The sequence below is a fragment of the Saccharomyces eubayanus genome, chromosome IV, assembly GCF_001298625.1.
Source record: "Saccharomyces eubayanus strain FM1318 chromosome IV, whole genome shotgun sequence".
In the NCBI taxonomy this organism is placed as follows: domain Eukaryota; kingdom Fungi; phylum Ascomycota; class Saccharomycetes; order Saccharomycetales; family Saccharomycetaceae; genus Saccharomyces; species Saccharomyces eubayanus.
Window position 1 is genome coordinate 260397 of NC_030979.1, and position 15046 is coordinate 275442.

The 15046-nt window shown below is 39.1% G+C and overlaps 8 protein-coding genes across 8 annotated transcripts; 3 read left to right on the forward strand and 5 right to left on the reverse strand.

Moving 5' to 3' along the window:
- Positions 1-145: 145 nt before the first annotated feature.
- Positions 146-1813, reverse strand: PHO2 (Pho2p; the record flags this gene model as incomplete). The annotated part of the gene is made up of 1 exon (XM_018364179.1): positions 146-1813. One exon carries the CDS (start codon positions 1811-1813, stop codon positions 146-148), a length of 1668 nt encoding a protein of 555 aa, XP_018222980.1.
- A 475-nt stretch (positions 1814-2288) lies between these two features.
- Positions 2289-3500, forward strand: NSE4 (Smc5-Smc6 complex subunit NSE4; the record flags this gene model as incomplete). Its single annotated transcript, XM_018364180.1, has 1 exon — positions 2289-3500. One exon carries the CDS (start codon positions 2289-2291, stop codon positions 3498-3500), a length of 1212 nt encoding a protein of 403 aa, XP_018222981.1.
- A 40-nt stretch (positions 3501-3540) lies between these two features.
- Positions 3541-4764, reverse strand: QRI7 (putative N(6)-L-threonylcarbamoyladenine synthase; the record flags this gene model as incomplete). Its single annotated transcript, XM_018364181.1, has 1 exon — positions 3541-4764. One exon carries the CDS (start codon positions 4762-4764, stop codon positions 3541-3543), a length of 1224 nt encoding a protein of 407 aa, XP_018222982.1.
- A 313-nt stretch (positions 4765-5077) lies between these two features.
- On the reverse strand, positions 5078-6511 carry QRI1 (UDP-N-acetylglucosamine diphosphorylase; the record flags this gene model as incomplete). The annotated part of the gene is made up of 1 exon (XM_018364182.1): positions 5078-6511. One exon carries the CDS (start codon positions 6509-6511, stop codon positions 5078-5080), a length of 1434 nt encoding a protein of 477 aa, XP_018222983.1.
- A 287-nt stretch (positions 6512-6798) lies between these two features.
- POL3 (DNA-directed DNA polymerase delta POL3) lies at positions 6799-10092 on the forward strand (the record flags this gene model as incomplete). The annotated part of the gene is made up of 1 exon (XM_018364183.1): positions 6799-10092. The coding sequence occupies one exon, from the start codon at positions 6799-6801 to the stop codon at positions 10090-10092; it is 3294 nt and encodes a 1097-aa protein (XP_018222984.1).
- Positions 10093-10230: 138 nt separating this feature from the next.
- Positions 10231-11775, reverse strand: DUN1 (serine/threonine protein kinase DUN1; the record flags this gene model as incomplete). Its single annotated transcript, XM_018364184.1, has 1 exon — positions 10231-11775. One exon carries the CDS (start codon positions 11773-11775, stop codon positions 10231-10233), a length of 1545 nt encoding a protein of 514 aa, XP_018222985.1.
- Positions 11776-12059: 284 nt separating this feature from the next.
- Positions 12060-13124, reverse strand: GET3 (guanine nucleotide exchange factor GET3; the record flags this gene model as incomplete). Its single annotated transcript, XM_018364185.1, has 1 exon — positions 12060-13124. One exon carries the CDS (start codon positions 13122-13124, stop codon positions 12060-12062), a length of 1065 nt encoding a protein of 354 aa, XP_018222986.1.
- Positions 13125-13351: 227 nt separating this feature from the next.
- Positions 13352-14359, forward strand: BUG1 (Bug1p; the record flags this gene model as incomplete). The annotated part of the gene is made up of 1 exon (XM_018364186.1): positions 13352-14359. The coding sequence occupies one exon, from the start codon at positions 13352-13354 to the stop codon at positions 14357-14359; it is 1008 nt and encodes a 335-aa protein (XP_018222987.1).
- Between the last annotated feature and the right edge of the window lie 687 nt (positions 14360-15046).

The window sequence follows — 15046 nt, forward strand, 5'->3', positions numbered from 1 at the left end:
TTACAAAAAAGGCGAAAATGGTAAAGGGAGTAAAAAATCAGAATGTCAGTAATGTTATCTATAAAGAAGTTAGTTAGGAGGGAATGTTAAAATAATGATATCAAGAGTTAAATGCAAACGCCGAGAAAAAGAGTTACGTCTTGTATCATATCCATCTATGCTCATCGGTTAGTTCATTGGTGTTTTTTAAAAAGTCTGGAGTATTTGGAAGCTCACTATCAGCTGGTAAAGACAATAATTGATCGGTTGGATTTGCTATTAAATTAGTGTCGTCGGGCAAATGTTCTTGAACTAGATGGTCCTCCTCATTATTGGCATCCCGGTTGGTGTTGCTGTTGACCGTAGTATCCAACAAATTTAGCGTATCATCCTTATTACCTTGAAGTCCGCCATCAAGATTTGGTCTGTTAGTCGTATTAGTTATTGAACTAGATAATAGATCATGGTCGAAGAACAGAGATTCTTCTAAGTTTGTATTTGGATTGGAATCTGTTGCGCTTGAATTTGTATGTAAAAATGGAGCAGTAATATTTTGTTGTGGAATTGCAGTAGTTGGGATTGCAGGATTAATGGCAGGTATTATTTCATTTGAAGATTTATAGTCTAAGATTAGAGAATTCATAAATCTTAAAGATTTCTGTAGACCCTTTAAAGTGTGAGGAATATTCGAACCACCAACAAAGGCGTCATTCACCTGTCTGCCTTCTGAAAAATCATCGCAGATTGACCATTGGTTATTTAGGTTTGGATCTTCATCAGGAGAATTATTTAGAAAATAAACAGCAAAGGTGGGTGATCTGGTAACCGTTAGTTTCAATTCGCCAAAATTATCTCTGATATCCCTCTTATCTTCACTACTATTATCGTTATCCTCATTAATGTTATCATTATCATCGTTGTCATTATTATTATTACTATTAGTGTTATTATTGTTGGTAGTATTATTATTTATTATATCATCATCGGTCTCTAAAGTTAGAGAGCAATTGGTGACCGAACTTAATGGGAAGAATATTCTAAACAGAATCTTAGTGTTATTTGCCATGGCACTGAAAAAATAGTTGATCTCTGAGTTTTTCTTGGAAATCAAAACCATTAAATCGGTGGCATTCGACATGATATTATTGATCTTTATTGGCGATAAGTTTCTCAAGTCTTTAATGAATTGAAAGTTCTTCTTCTGCAGAGCACCGCTTTTCATTCTGTTCCAACTTCCAACGGTGATAGAGCAAATGTCGAAGAAATAGTAGTTGTTGTTACTATTTAGTGGAATGCGGTCAAAAAAAGTCAGATCTTCATCGTGAAAAATGGAAGACGTACTCGTTGTGGTTACTGAATTGTTTTCGTTACCACGGTCGTAATCGTTAGTATTATCATGGGACTGTGATGAGGGGTTCGGATCCTTATTTCCCTCGTGCTGTTTTTTCCGCAACTTAGCTCTTCTGTTCTGAAACCAAATCCTAACGTTTTTCTCAGGCATTCCTATCAGATCAGATATTTTCTTCCTCTCCACCAAAGAAGGTGTAGGATTCATTTCAAACTTGCGTTTCAGGACGTCTAGGGCTTCACCCTTTGCCCGAGTCCTCTTTGGCCGTTGAGCGCCACCATCTGATGTATTGGATGAAACGCTCATGTCATTCATGTGTCGCTCCTGATCCTGGTCTTGTTCCAGACTTTGAGTCTGTCCTGGCTGTTGTTGTTGTTGTTGTTGTTGTTGTTGTTGTTGTTGCTGTTGGATGGGTTGTTGCAAATAGTCCAGATCGGTGGCGAAGTGAGAGTTGAAATCGTGTTCATATGTGAATTCCTCCATCATGGTGTGTTGGGTAGTGTTTAATAGTAGTGTGCCGTCTCTTGTCCAGCTCTATCGGTTGCTCTTAGCTGTATCTGTGCGCTTTGATGGAGACTTCAACAGATCCTTGTAGCTTGTGATTTACTAAATCTGTAAATTCGGGACATGCCGCATCGTTCAAAGTGATATTTACCACACATTTCATGCAAAGCGGAAAGGCGCCGTTTCACAGGGTCAAAACTGTGGACCAGCCAAGATGATAGAAAGCTGCCATTCCAGAGCATGTACTGTAGCCTACCATGTGTGGATGCCTAACCACGGTGCCCTCAGGCTCGACAGACCGACGTCTTATAGCCCTTCCTGCTTACTATATGGCAGAATAGAGGAAACGCGCAACGCGTTAAGAGAAAAGGTGGAATGAAATTGAAGATGGATATATGTTAATAGCAAGATGATTCAGTAATCGGAATTTGCAAAGAGAGCAAGCGATAGATAACATATGTCCAGTACCGTGGTGTCTAGAAAGAGGAGAGTCAGCACTGTTACAGAACAGGAGAATAGTGGAGACGCGAGGAAGCATAGAAAGAACTCTAAAAGAGATGACAAGAACTCATCGACTAAGGATGGCGATCCGCAGCTGGAATTCAAAGTCTTACAGGGGTACAGGGACCTGGAAGGCGAGATACATAAGGGTAGGGCTCAAGTGGCCAGGACAGGAGATATAGGTGTTGCCATGAACAATCTGGATACTGTAGACACCTTATTTAACCAGGTTGTTGGCATACGGAACAATGGGCTATTCGCTCATGATGCTAGAGCCATGGTCAGTATAAGTGAACTGGCCCAGATATCGGTGAGGAATCTAAAGTTCGATGATTCAAGGAGCATGGTCAATTTAGAGGACATGGTAAATTCAATGAAAAGATATATGTTAAAGGAGCATTTCAAACTGAATAACATCACCGAAAATAGGAACGATTTGACACTGGACGCCGAGAATCGTTCAGAATCAAACCAGGAACAACAAGAAGGCGAAGATGAGGACGGGATTGCGAGTGGTGATCGTACAAGTAAAAGCACATCTTCTTTTAAGGCCACCTCCATGAGGCATAATTATTTACAGCAGTTCTCGCACCACAATGATTTCTCCCAGTTTAATTGGTTTAGGATGGGTGCCCTCTACAATGTTGTGAGCAAAGACGCTCCCATGGTAGACCATCTGATGGGACCCCTTTCCGTTGAGAGGAGACTCAAAGTATCTACCCAACGAAGAAGAAATAACGACCAAATCGGTGAAAAAATCACTGCTGAAAAAATTACTCAAAATTCGTTAAATTCTACACAACAAGAAACTACACCAGAACAGGTAAAGAAATGCTTTAAAAAACTGTCTAAAAAAATAGGTCCTGAAGGTTCCATAAACCTTTTCAAATTCATAATAGACCCAAATTCATTCCCCAAGTCCATCGAAAATCTCTTTTATACCAGTTTCTTGATCAAAGAAGGGAAATTGATGATGGAGCACGACAAGGAAGGTCTACCTACGGTCAGGATAAAACAAAGCATAAGTCATAATGATCCGAGGAGCAAAGAAATTGAAAAGCAAAGACGTCGTGACGCTCATCAGAACCATATTATTTTCCAAATGGACATGCCTACTTGGCGAAAACTAATCCAAAAATTCAACATCACTTCATCATTCTTAGATTAAAATATATAGATAAACGTATATAATATTTACAGCTTTATATTTACAGCAGGTGTTTTCGCCAACCATCAACGTTTAATAGATCATTCAACGGCCATTGTCTAATAGGACATATATCTAAATCACTAGCCAAGCCTAGCGTTTCCCAAATCTCAATACCCGCCCAGCCAATCATAATGGAATTATCGCTACAAAGGTCCATTGGAGGATAGTAAAAATTGGTAAAACCAGTTGGGTTCGTTTTACCCAGTTCTTTTTCCAATTTTGTTCTCAGTCTTTGGTTATTACTCACTCCACCAGAGCATACAAATTCATTGACGTTTCGGAATTTTTCCGGTTGCAACTTAACAACTTGCTTTAATTTGTCAATGACATGGTCGAATATTGACTCCTGTACTTGATATGCAATTGATCGTATTTCACATTCAGGCAGGTCGCTGATGTGACTTTTACCCAGTTTACTTAGACTGATTCTTAATGCTGTAATGAATGATGAAAATGAAAATGATAGCAAGTTTTTCCTGCCTACTTTATTTTTCAATGGACTGGGCATTTTTAGCTTTAATGTTGAATCTTTGTCCTCGGGGTCTTGATTTATAAACCTTTCCATCTCTCTAGCAATCATCGTTCCTTTAAATCCCAGCTCTCTACCACATTTATCTAATGAGTCTCCCACAGCGATATCCATAGTGTCACATAAAATTTCATGGTCGTCAATCGCTCGTGACAAAACAAATGTAGTGTGACCTCCACTTACCAGCAGGCTAACAAAGGGGTATTGTGGTACTTTTCCATTCGTCGCCATTCTTGGTATCAATAGATGACCCAACATATGATGTACACCAATAAGTGGTTTGCCCCAGGCGACTGCCAAACCCTTCGCAAAATCTAGTCCACCTGATAGCGAGCCAGGCATACCAGGACCTCTTGTAACACATATGAGATCGATTCCCTCTCTCATACCACTTTCTGCCAAAGCCCTTAATGTTAAAGGTCCTATCCGAGCTTGGTGATGGACATGAGCCTTTGTAGGAATAATACCTCCTTCATCAACACTATCCAGAGTATCTTTCAAATTGATTAACACATTTGGCGCTACATTCGCTGAGAACCTTTCCAGTATGGAAACGCACGTATCGTCACAGGAAGTTTCAATGGCTAAAACATTATATTTTTTTATAAATTGTGTTGGTTTGTTTAACACAGACTTCTGCCAAACTCTACAATTACCTAAAAGGAATCTTCCAGCCTCCTTTGTTGCTATCATAGGGAATTAACGTCTCTTTGAAATCTTTCGGTTCATCCCCTTTATTGGAGCTTAGGCACTATCGCTACATAAATGTTTAATATGGAGCAAAGCATCGCGTAATGAAAATGCTATCTTTCAATGAGTAAAAAAGATTCTTAGAAAACAAAATGCATCAGTTTATCGAATACTTTTCCTAATACTCCCTGAAAAATGCAATCTTTAGGTTTGTATATAATGTAGGACATAGCAATCTTAATAAGGGCTATTTAAATTCTACGTAAAAAGATATTTTCTAGGCTAGTAGAAAAGATTTCACAAACAACTATCACAGTTATTTTTCAAGAGTTGTACCGTTCTTGTCAAAGACTTGACCTTTGAATTGAGATAGATTTTCGCCTGCATAACTTAGTTTATTAGATACTTCAACCAATACCCCGTCTTTGACAATAGCACCTGCATCCTTTAGCCAAGAGGTACCTAAATGCAAGTATGCTAACCTGCTTGTCTCGGGATTATCGTTGTTGGAGCCAGGACCATTCTTCAAAGGCGAAAATTCTTTAGATCTGTCCACTTCCAAACAACCAAACTTATCGAGTGGCACTGTTTCGAAAACATCAAATATAAACTGCTCTAATTTTATACCGTTTGGTTCTGTAGGTTTCGAGTATTTACCAGTAGTACTGTCATAGGCTGGGATTTTTTTCTTTGCAATATGGTATGGCATAGTTTCACACCATTGGCCCAAATCGCGTTTTAGCAAATCCACTAGGTAATAATGGTTGACAATATTTCCTGCGCGTAGCTTGAGCAGACCTTCTTCATCTTCTGCTTCTGCCAACTCATTAGAAATTTCTGAATATTCTATAACACAAGGCTTACTGTTTTTAGTTGCAATCAAACCAACTGATTCATGTGCATCTCTTTTTCTGACGGCTTTGGTTGCCAGTTCAAACCCGTGCTTAATGGCAAATCCAATGAATACAGGGTCTGCCATCTTAGACAAGACATTATCGACACAGTACATATAAACATGCTTGACGCCTCTTTTGTCAAAATCTTCAATCAATCCATTTTCTTTTATGGCACGATAAAGGCCACCGTTCCCATCTGGTGATTCTGTCAAGCTTACTGGATCTTTCATTAAGAAATGTTCACCAGTCAGATCAAATGCAGGCAGAGTACCTTGATTGAAAAAAGTAATTTGTTCCTTTCTCAAGCCAAAATACTGGTGCTCTTCAAAATACGCTTCAGTAGCTGCTCTAGTCGGACCCGATGTCATAATGTACCAGGGAATCTCCACCTTATTAGCTTCGACCATTTCTTGCAACCTGATCAACTTTTCAGCTTGGATTTGGAAAAGGGATTTCTTAGAGGGTAGGCCAATGTCATAACAGCCCTTTGGTTGAGATGATCCTAAACGGGTACCTTGACCACCAGCCATTAAGATCACGGCAACTTCCCCTTTGCCAATGGCTTCTAGACCAACTTGGCGATATTCATCCTCGTTATCACCGTTTCCAATTAACGATTCATAAGAGGTATGGGGTAATGGTTGAACGTTCACATCAGCATCTTTAGATGAGTTTGCTTGTGAAAATTCGATAGCATGCTGGCAATCTTCGAGTAATTTTGCGGGGGCCTTTTTGGAAGAGATTTTTTCCAAGTTCGATAGCAATATTTGTTGGTCTTCGGGAGACAAACCATCCCAGTTTTGGAAAAGTTGGGTCTGATCAGCCTCAATGAATAGTTGTTTAGTGTCAGTCATAGCCGCAGTTCGATCTAGCGCTCTCTTTGATATATTTATTTCTCTGCAAAGTTCATAATTGATGCATTCCTGGTTTTGTGTGGTAAAAATAGACGTTGACACAGGCGAGCGATGTTTCGTGTTACGCGTAACATTTTATTAATCATGAAATATTCATAGTGGCATCTGCAATAAGTTTCATACGGTTCTTGGAAGAAGAGTGTTCAACAGTAGTAACCTAAGCGCATACAAAGGAAACATTGACCTGCTGCTGTCAAGCATACACTTTTATACTTATAGATCTAGCCATGACTGAAAAAAGATCTTTTCCCACTGTAGATGTGAAGATCGATGACGAAGATAGTCCTCAGCTAGAAAAAAAAATCAAGCGACAGTCAATAGATCATGGCGTTGGTAGTGAGCCTGTTTCGACGATTGAGATTATTCCAAGCGATTCTTTTCGAAAGTACAACAGTCAAGGTTTCAAAGCCAAGGATACGGATTTGATGGGTACGCAATTAGAGTCTACATTTGAACATGAATTATCGCAAATGGAACATGATATGGCAGACCAGGAAAAGCGCGATCTTTCTTCATACGAACGTGATAAGTTGCCAAGCGATTTCGACCCAGATAAATACGATATTTCTTTCCAACAGATCGATGCTGAACAGAATGTGTTAAATGGTATGAAAGATGAAAATACTTCTACTGTCGTGAGATTTTTTGGTGTCACTAGTGAAGGATATTCTGTTCTTTGTAACGTTACGGGTTTTAAGAATTATCTTTATGTCCCAGCGCCCAACTCATCTGATGCTGATGATCAGGAACAGATCAATAAGTTTATGCACTACTTAAACGAAACATTTGATGGCGCCGTTGATTCGATTGAAGTAGTACCAAAACAATCAATCTGGGGTTATTCTGGTGATACCAAACTGCCATTCTGGAAGATTTACGTCACTTATCCACATATGGTTAATAAGTTACGTACTGCATTTGAAAGGGGTCACCTTTCGTTCAACTCGTGGTTTTCAAACGGTACCACCACTTATGACAATATCGCATATACTTTGAGATTGATGGTAGATTGTGGAATTGTTGGTATGTCATGGATAACGCTGCCAAAGGGAAAATATTCGATGATCAAACCAGATAGCAGAGTCTCTTCTTGTCAATTAGAAGTGTCAATTAATTATCGCAACCTAATATCTCATCCCGCTGAAGGTGATTGGTCCCACACAGCTCCTTTACGTATCATGTCCTTTGACATTGAATGTGCTGGAAGAATCGGCGTTTTCCCGGAACCTGAATATGATCCTGTTATTCAAATTGCCAACGTTGTGAGTATTGCAGGGGCTAAGAAGCCGTTCATCCGTAACGTTTTCACTTTAAACACATGTTCACCTATAACAGGTTCAATGATTTTTTCGCATGCCACAGAAGAGGAAATGTTAAGCCATTGGCGTGACTTTATCATCAAAGCTGATCCTGATGTTATCATAGGCTATAATACATCAAATTTCGATATACCGTACCTTTTGAATCGTGCAAAGGCTTTAAAGGTAACCGATTTTCCATATTTTGGTAGATTGAAGAGCGTTAAACAAGAGATTAAAGAGTCAGTGTTCTCGTCGAAGGCCTATGGTACAAGAGAAACCAAAAACGTTAATATTGATGGCCGTTTACAATTGGATCTTCTACAATTTATTCAACGTGAGTATAAACTAAGGTCTTATACATTAAATGCTGTTTCTGCACACTTTTTGGGTGAACAAAAGGAGGACGTGCACTATAGCATTATTTCTGACTTGCAGAACGGTGATAGTGAAACAAGAAGACGACTGGCTGTTTACTGTTTAAAAGATGCTTATTTGCCTTTAAGACTTCTAGAAAAATTAATGGCATTGGTTAATTATACCGAAATGGCTCGTGTAACAGGTGTTCCATTTTCGTATTTATTGGCTCGAGGTCAACAGATTAAAGTTGTTTCTCAGTTATTCAGGAAATGTCTCGAAATTGACACGGTAATACCAAATATGCAATCTCAGGCCTCTGATGATCAATACGAAGGTGCCACTGTCATTGAGCCCATTCGAGGATATTACGATGTCCCAATTGCAACGTTGGATTTCAATTCTTTATATCCGAGCATTATGATGGCGCATAACTTATGCTATACAACTCTCTGTAATAAAGACACTGTGGAAAGGTTAAATTTTAAGCTGGAAGAAGACTACGTCATTACACCAAATGGTGATTACTTTGTTACTACTAAGAGGAGGCGTGGTATCTTACCAATCATTTTGGATGAATTGATTAGTGCTAGAAAACGTGCTAAAAAAGATTTAAGAGATGAAAAAGATCCATTTAAAAGAGATGTCTTAAATGGTAGACAGTTGGCTTTGAAAATTTCGGCAAACTCCGTTTACGGTTTTACAGGTGCGACAGTTGGCAAACTACCATGTTTGGCCATATCTTCATCCGTTACGGCTTATGGTCGTACTATGATTTTGAAAACTAAAAATGCGGTTCAAGAGAAATATTGTATCAAAAACGGTTATAAACATGATGCTGTTGTTGTCTACGGTGATACTGATTCTGTTATGGTGAAATTTGGTACAGGAGATTTAAAAGAAGCTATGGATCTTGGTACAGAGGCGGCTAAGTATGTTTCCACTTTGTTCAAACAGCCAATCAACTTAGAATTTGAAAAAGCATATTTCCCATACTTACTGATCAACAAAAAACGTTACGCAGGCCTATTTTGGACTAATCCCGATAAATTTGATAAGTTGGATCAAAAGGGGCTTGCATCTGTTCGTCGTGATTCGTGTTCTTTGGTCTCTATTGTCATGAATAAGGTTTTGAAGAAAATTTTGATTGAAAGAAATGTGGATGGTGCGTTGGCTTTTGTTAGAGAAACTATTGATGACATTTTGCACAATAGAGTGGATATTTCTAAGCTGATCATATCGAAAACGTTGGCACCAAACTATACAAACCCACAGCCACATGCTGTCTTAGCTGAGCGTATGAAAAGAAGAGATGGAGTTGGTCCAAATGTTGGTGACCGTGTGGATTATGTCATTACCGGTGGGAATGATAAACTTTATAACAGGGCAGAAGATCCGTTATTCGTGTTAGAAAATAATATTCAAGTCGATTCGCGTTATTATTTATCAAATCAATTACAAAATCCGATTATTAGTATTGTTGCACCTATCATTGGTGACAAGCAAGCAAACGGTATGTTCGTTGTAAAGTCCATCAAGATTAACACCGGCTCTCAAAAGGGAGGCTTGATGAGTTTTATCAAAAAGGTAGAGGCTTGTAAAAGTTGCAAAGGTCCTTTGAAAAAAGATGAAGGCCCCCTCTGTTCCAACTGTTTAGCCAGATCTGGTGAATTGTATATTAAAGCATTATATGATGTTCGGGATTTAGAGCAAAAGTACTCTAGACTATGGACACAATGCCAGAGATGTGCAGGTAACTTGCATAGTGAAGTTCTGTGTTCCAATAAGAACTGTGACATTTTCTACATGCGTGTTAAGGTCAAGAAAGAACTACAGGAAAAAGTGGAGCAGTTAAGCAAATGGTAATGAATAATGGGGAAGGACATCATGTCAAGATGAAGAAAGTTGGTTTGGCTTTTGCATGTTGGTAACTTATGTATGTACATATATATATATTAAAAAATTAGTTCAATCAACTTTCTTAAATGAATACTTTCACACGTTTTAGAGGCAGGATAATTCAGAGTAAGTTTTGGGTATCTTATTGTCGGTAATTTGCAAACGTTGTAAATCCATTGAGACTGAATTATGTTTCTTTGAGTCTTTGAACCAAGGATGGCCCATAGCTTCGTCAATATTGTACCTCTCATCAGGATTCAGCACCAAAAGATTAGAAATTAGATGTAATACTGAATCATCGATTTTGTCCCAGTATGGAGAGTAAAATGCATATTTAGCTTGCAAGATTTGTTCTTTTAGCGAAGGGGGGCCTAACTGATCACTGAAAGGGGGGAAACCGCATAAGCAAACGTACAGTATGACACCCGCACTCCAAAGATCGACTTTTGAAGTGTATCCCTTCTTTGTAAGAACTTCAGGCGCCACGTAAGATGGAGTACCACAAAGGGTATTCGTAAATTGCATTTCACCTGTAAATTTGGCTAAACCAAAATCTGCTATTTTGACTTGAATATCGATTTCATCTTCATCCCATGGGCCTAACTGGATTTGATTCGAGTTTTCACGCCTTGTTATATTCAATAGAATGTTTTCAGGCTTGATATCTCTATGAATAATGTTCTGTTCATGCAAGTACTTCAACCCAGTTAACAGTTGTTTGAATAAGGCCCTTGATTCATCTTGTCCTAAGCTTGTTTTTCTGACGATTCTTTCAAACAGTTCGCCGTCATCAATCTTTTCCAGTACTAAATACTTCTGGATCTGCGACTTGCTGATCGGTTCCACAAAACTATCTAATAAGTTAACAATATTTGGATGATGCACTCTCATCAGAATGTTAGTTTCCTCCCTAAACTGCTTATTTTTCTTCTGGTCGTCATTTTGCTGAGCATGAAATATTTTCACCGCCACTTGTTGGCCAGTTTTCTTATTTTTGGCTTCTTTTACCAGGGCATAGTGGCCTGCACCTAACTCTTTCCCCAATAGATATTTATCAAAGAACGAAACAGGCTTTGTCTTGATTATTTTTTTGCATGTAGAACTGGTCATCGCATTTTGACTACTTGCAGCACCTATTTGTGGTTTCTTGAAGACTTCATCGTCATTCTTGGATGTACGTGCTTCCGGGCTTGTGTTTTCGTCTTCATTCTCAATAGCAGAAGAAGACGATGCATACTTAAACAAAAAGGAGCAACTCTTGCCAAAGACGATTCTATCACCATTTTTCAAAATGTAGTCCTTCTTCACTAGACGGTTGCCGTTAATGAAAGTCCCGTTTCTGCTTTTATCAATGACGTTGATCAGATTCCTTTGAAAGTTATCTACGTCCATCTGGAGCAGATGGAATTCCGCATGGAAAGTCGAGATATCAGGCTCATTCAGAATAACATCGCACGACCTGCTCCTACCGATAGTAGTGATGTTCCTATTCGATATCTCAATCTTTTGTTCCTTACCAGGTATCAGGTTCACCAAGTGGCCCAAACAAGCATATTCAAGGCTTGGTTTGGCATCGTTATCTCGTTGTTGTCTCTTGAATGAAGGATCGGATATTTCACCAGAGTGTTCCCTCTTCGTGGTTGAACACATCGTCGCTATAAAAATTTCTTTCCCAGAATAAAATAAGCCACTTCCACTTGCTCCTGTCGACTATCAGGGGTTCTCGTTTCCTCTCCCTTTTCAACAGTGTCTAATAGCCTCAAATATTCCAAATCATTGAGAAAACTCAATGGAAATAAAACGGAAAAAAGTAAACAAACACGTCGCGTCGCGTCGCGTAAAATTTTTCTATTTGTTATACGCATACCATTGTAGTGATAAATTTTTTATGTGGTTATTAGTTGTATGTATCTATTTATGGCAATCAGGCGCACCTATTCCTTATCTTCTAGCTCGTAAATAACCTTGCCGTCAGCAACAGGGTCGTATTCCTTGTCTAGGAATTGCGAAAACTTTGTCAAGTTGTTCAACCCTCTGATTTCACCAGCACACAATGGCATCTTGATGACGTGGAAATCTTCGTACAGTTCGTCGATTTGGTCCAAGTACTTTCTTTGCATCTTCCATCTGGCTTGGCATCTCTTACAGTTGTGTTCTTGGTCGTTTTCTGCAAATAGCAACTGGTTGACGATGATGGAATTGACGTCCATGTCGTAGGAGATCAATTCTTGGATCAGTCTTTCGGTTTCGTATAAAGATAAGAATTCACTGATGCACACGCAGACAAAAGTGGTCAGGTCAGGGTCTGTGAATTGTTGTCTAATTGTTTCCACATTGGCTTTCAATTCATTCAATTTGCCAGAGATATCGACATTACCCGCGCCCATGAAGGAGTTTAGCATTGGGCCCAATTTATTGGTGATTTCACCGAACTTGTCCAATAGCTTGGACAAAGTGTTAGGCAATTGTAAAAATCTTAACGTGTGTCCGGTTGGGGCTGTGTCGAAGATGACCGTATCAAAGGTTTCGCCTTCCCCTTGTTCTTGTCTCTTAATGTGTTTCATGACTTCCATAAATGACAAAGCTTCATCGATACCAGGAATGGAGCCGGTCAAATCGGCAAGGGCACCACCTTGTAGCAAGCTTCCTAAGTCGTCGCCCTGACCATCACTTCCGTTGGAATTTGCACGGGAAACAGCCATGTCATTCATATCTTTCAAAGCAGCGGATGGGTCGATTTCCATACATGACAAATTATCCATGCCTGATACCTTTCTAGCATCTTTACCGAATTTCTCACCAAATGCGTCACTTAAGTTATGAGCAGGATCTGTGGAGATCAGTAGGAATTGTTTGTTTGGTTGGCTCAAAGCCATTTGGATGGCAATCGAACATGATGATGTGGTCTTACCAACACCACCTTTACCACCAACAAAAATCCACTTGTGGGTGGTTGAGTTAATCAAAGAGTGCAAATTAGGTTCCACGGTCAAATCCATAGTTGTTTCTGTTGGTCTTTTTATTCCTCTGTTTTGCTAAATGCTTTGATCTCCCTCAATTTTTTGAAAAGTTGCCACCGTTTTGTCCATTTTTCGCCTTTGGAAAAAAACGGTTGAGAATTCCCCAGTTTGATTATAGCTTTGGTTTTAATGTAAACGTTATCATAAGGATACAGCTAGACTTGCATTCGAAGCCGAGACTATTAAACAGGGAAACTATATCAAGAATGTCTGAGCAGGACGCTGAAGCTAAGCGTGCGAAGCAATTGGAAGAAGCCAGGAAGAGAGTGGAGGAATTGAAGAAGAAGAAAAATAAGAAGGGTAAAGGTAAGAAGAACAAGAACAATAATGTCACTGGCACTACAGGATCAGACACACCCGAAGTAGAGAGCACGCCAGGTGAAGAATTGCCGCAAGAACAAACACCAGTTGTTGACTCTACTAAAAGTGAAAACGAACCCGAACACGTCGAAGAAAACGAGGAGAATGAAGAAGAGGAAGAACTTGAAGAGAACGAAGAATTGGCTGCTTCAAATGATTCTGGTGTTAATGAGGAAGAAACCAAAGTGGAAGATGAACCACACGCTTCTGTGGAAGAGGAAAATTCAGAAAATGTAAAAAAGGAGGAGGATCAAGAAATTTTGAGCCACGCAGAAAATAATAAAACTATTGGGACTGCACCGGTAGTCGCTGAGGAGCCTAAAGAAGTAAGGGAAACCTCCCATTCATCAGCTGAGGCAGACGATTTATTTGGTGGTGATGACAACGAAGAATCAGATTTCCTGACCACCATAGAAAAGCAAAGAGAAGAAGACGAATTAAGCAAACTAAGGACAGAGCTTGAAACACTAATACAAGAAAATAAACAGTTAAAGTTTTTAAGCATGGATAACGAAACTACGATTGATGATTTACAAGAGCAATTGCAAGAGAGAGACGATACGATAAATAGCCTACAATACGATTTACAAACAACAAGGGATGAACTCACAGCTACTCAACAACGCCTAAGGGAAGCCGAAACAAAATCAGTAAGAACTACCACAGCATCGCCTGTTCATTTTGCAGATTTTAATAGCAATTCAACTTCTTCGAAATCCGCCGCTAATTTTGCGCCAATGGCTCGTGGTAACCATGCAGAAGTCGATCGTGTCATGTTGGATAAATGGCGTAACTGGAACGTTGACATGACCGGTTGGAGAAGTATTGGTTCGGGCCCAATCATGGAGTTTTGAAACCAAAACTCCCTTACCTATGATCTATCTATTATTGTTTTGTTTACATAATAATGTACATACGACGACAGGTATATGCCTAATCATTACACAAAGATGCTTCCTTCTTAATTCGTTTGATGTTTGCATTATGTTTCGGGTGTTTAAGGCGCCCTGCACTGATAGTGAATTAAGAATTAGTCAAGCGATGGGCATTGACAATTTTGGCACTTCCTTACAAGAAAAGCCCTTTACTTAGCGACAGACATTGAAGAAGTTACTCGTTCCAATTGTCAATAGGGTGGGCAAATATGAAAAAGAATCTTATTTTTGCTCATCCATCTTTCAAAAGGTGATATTATTGGACATGGAAGACTCCATCCCATCATTCAATAAATCAAATCGATTCGCTTTTTTTTATGCGAAATTGTGACATTTGGGTTTATAAGGGACATTTCCCTTATAATGTGTTAGTATGATTCTCTGCAGTTTTATTTTTAAAGCTCAAAACAGATATTTCCGCCGACTTTCCTTCAAAATTCGAACTATTTAATTCGAACTATTTTGAAGTCCTATTTTGTTTCTTTTCTCAATCGACATAGGCACAAATTTGAGACCAATTTTTCGACCACCTTAGAAACTGTTCCTCCTTTTGTATACCGGTATTTTTGGTATATTCTGATGAATAGAAAAGTTTCCCCTTAAGAA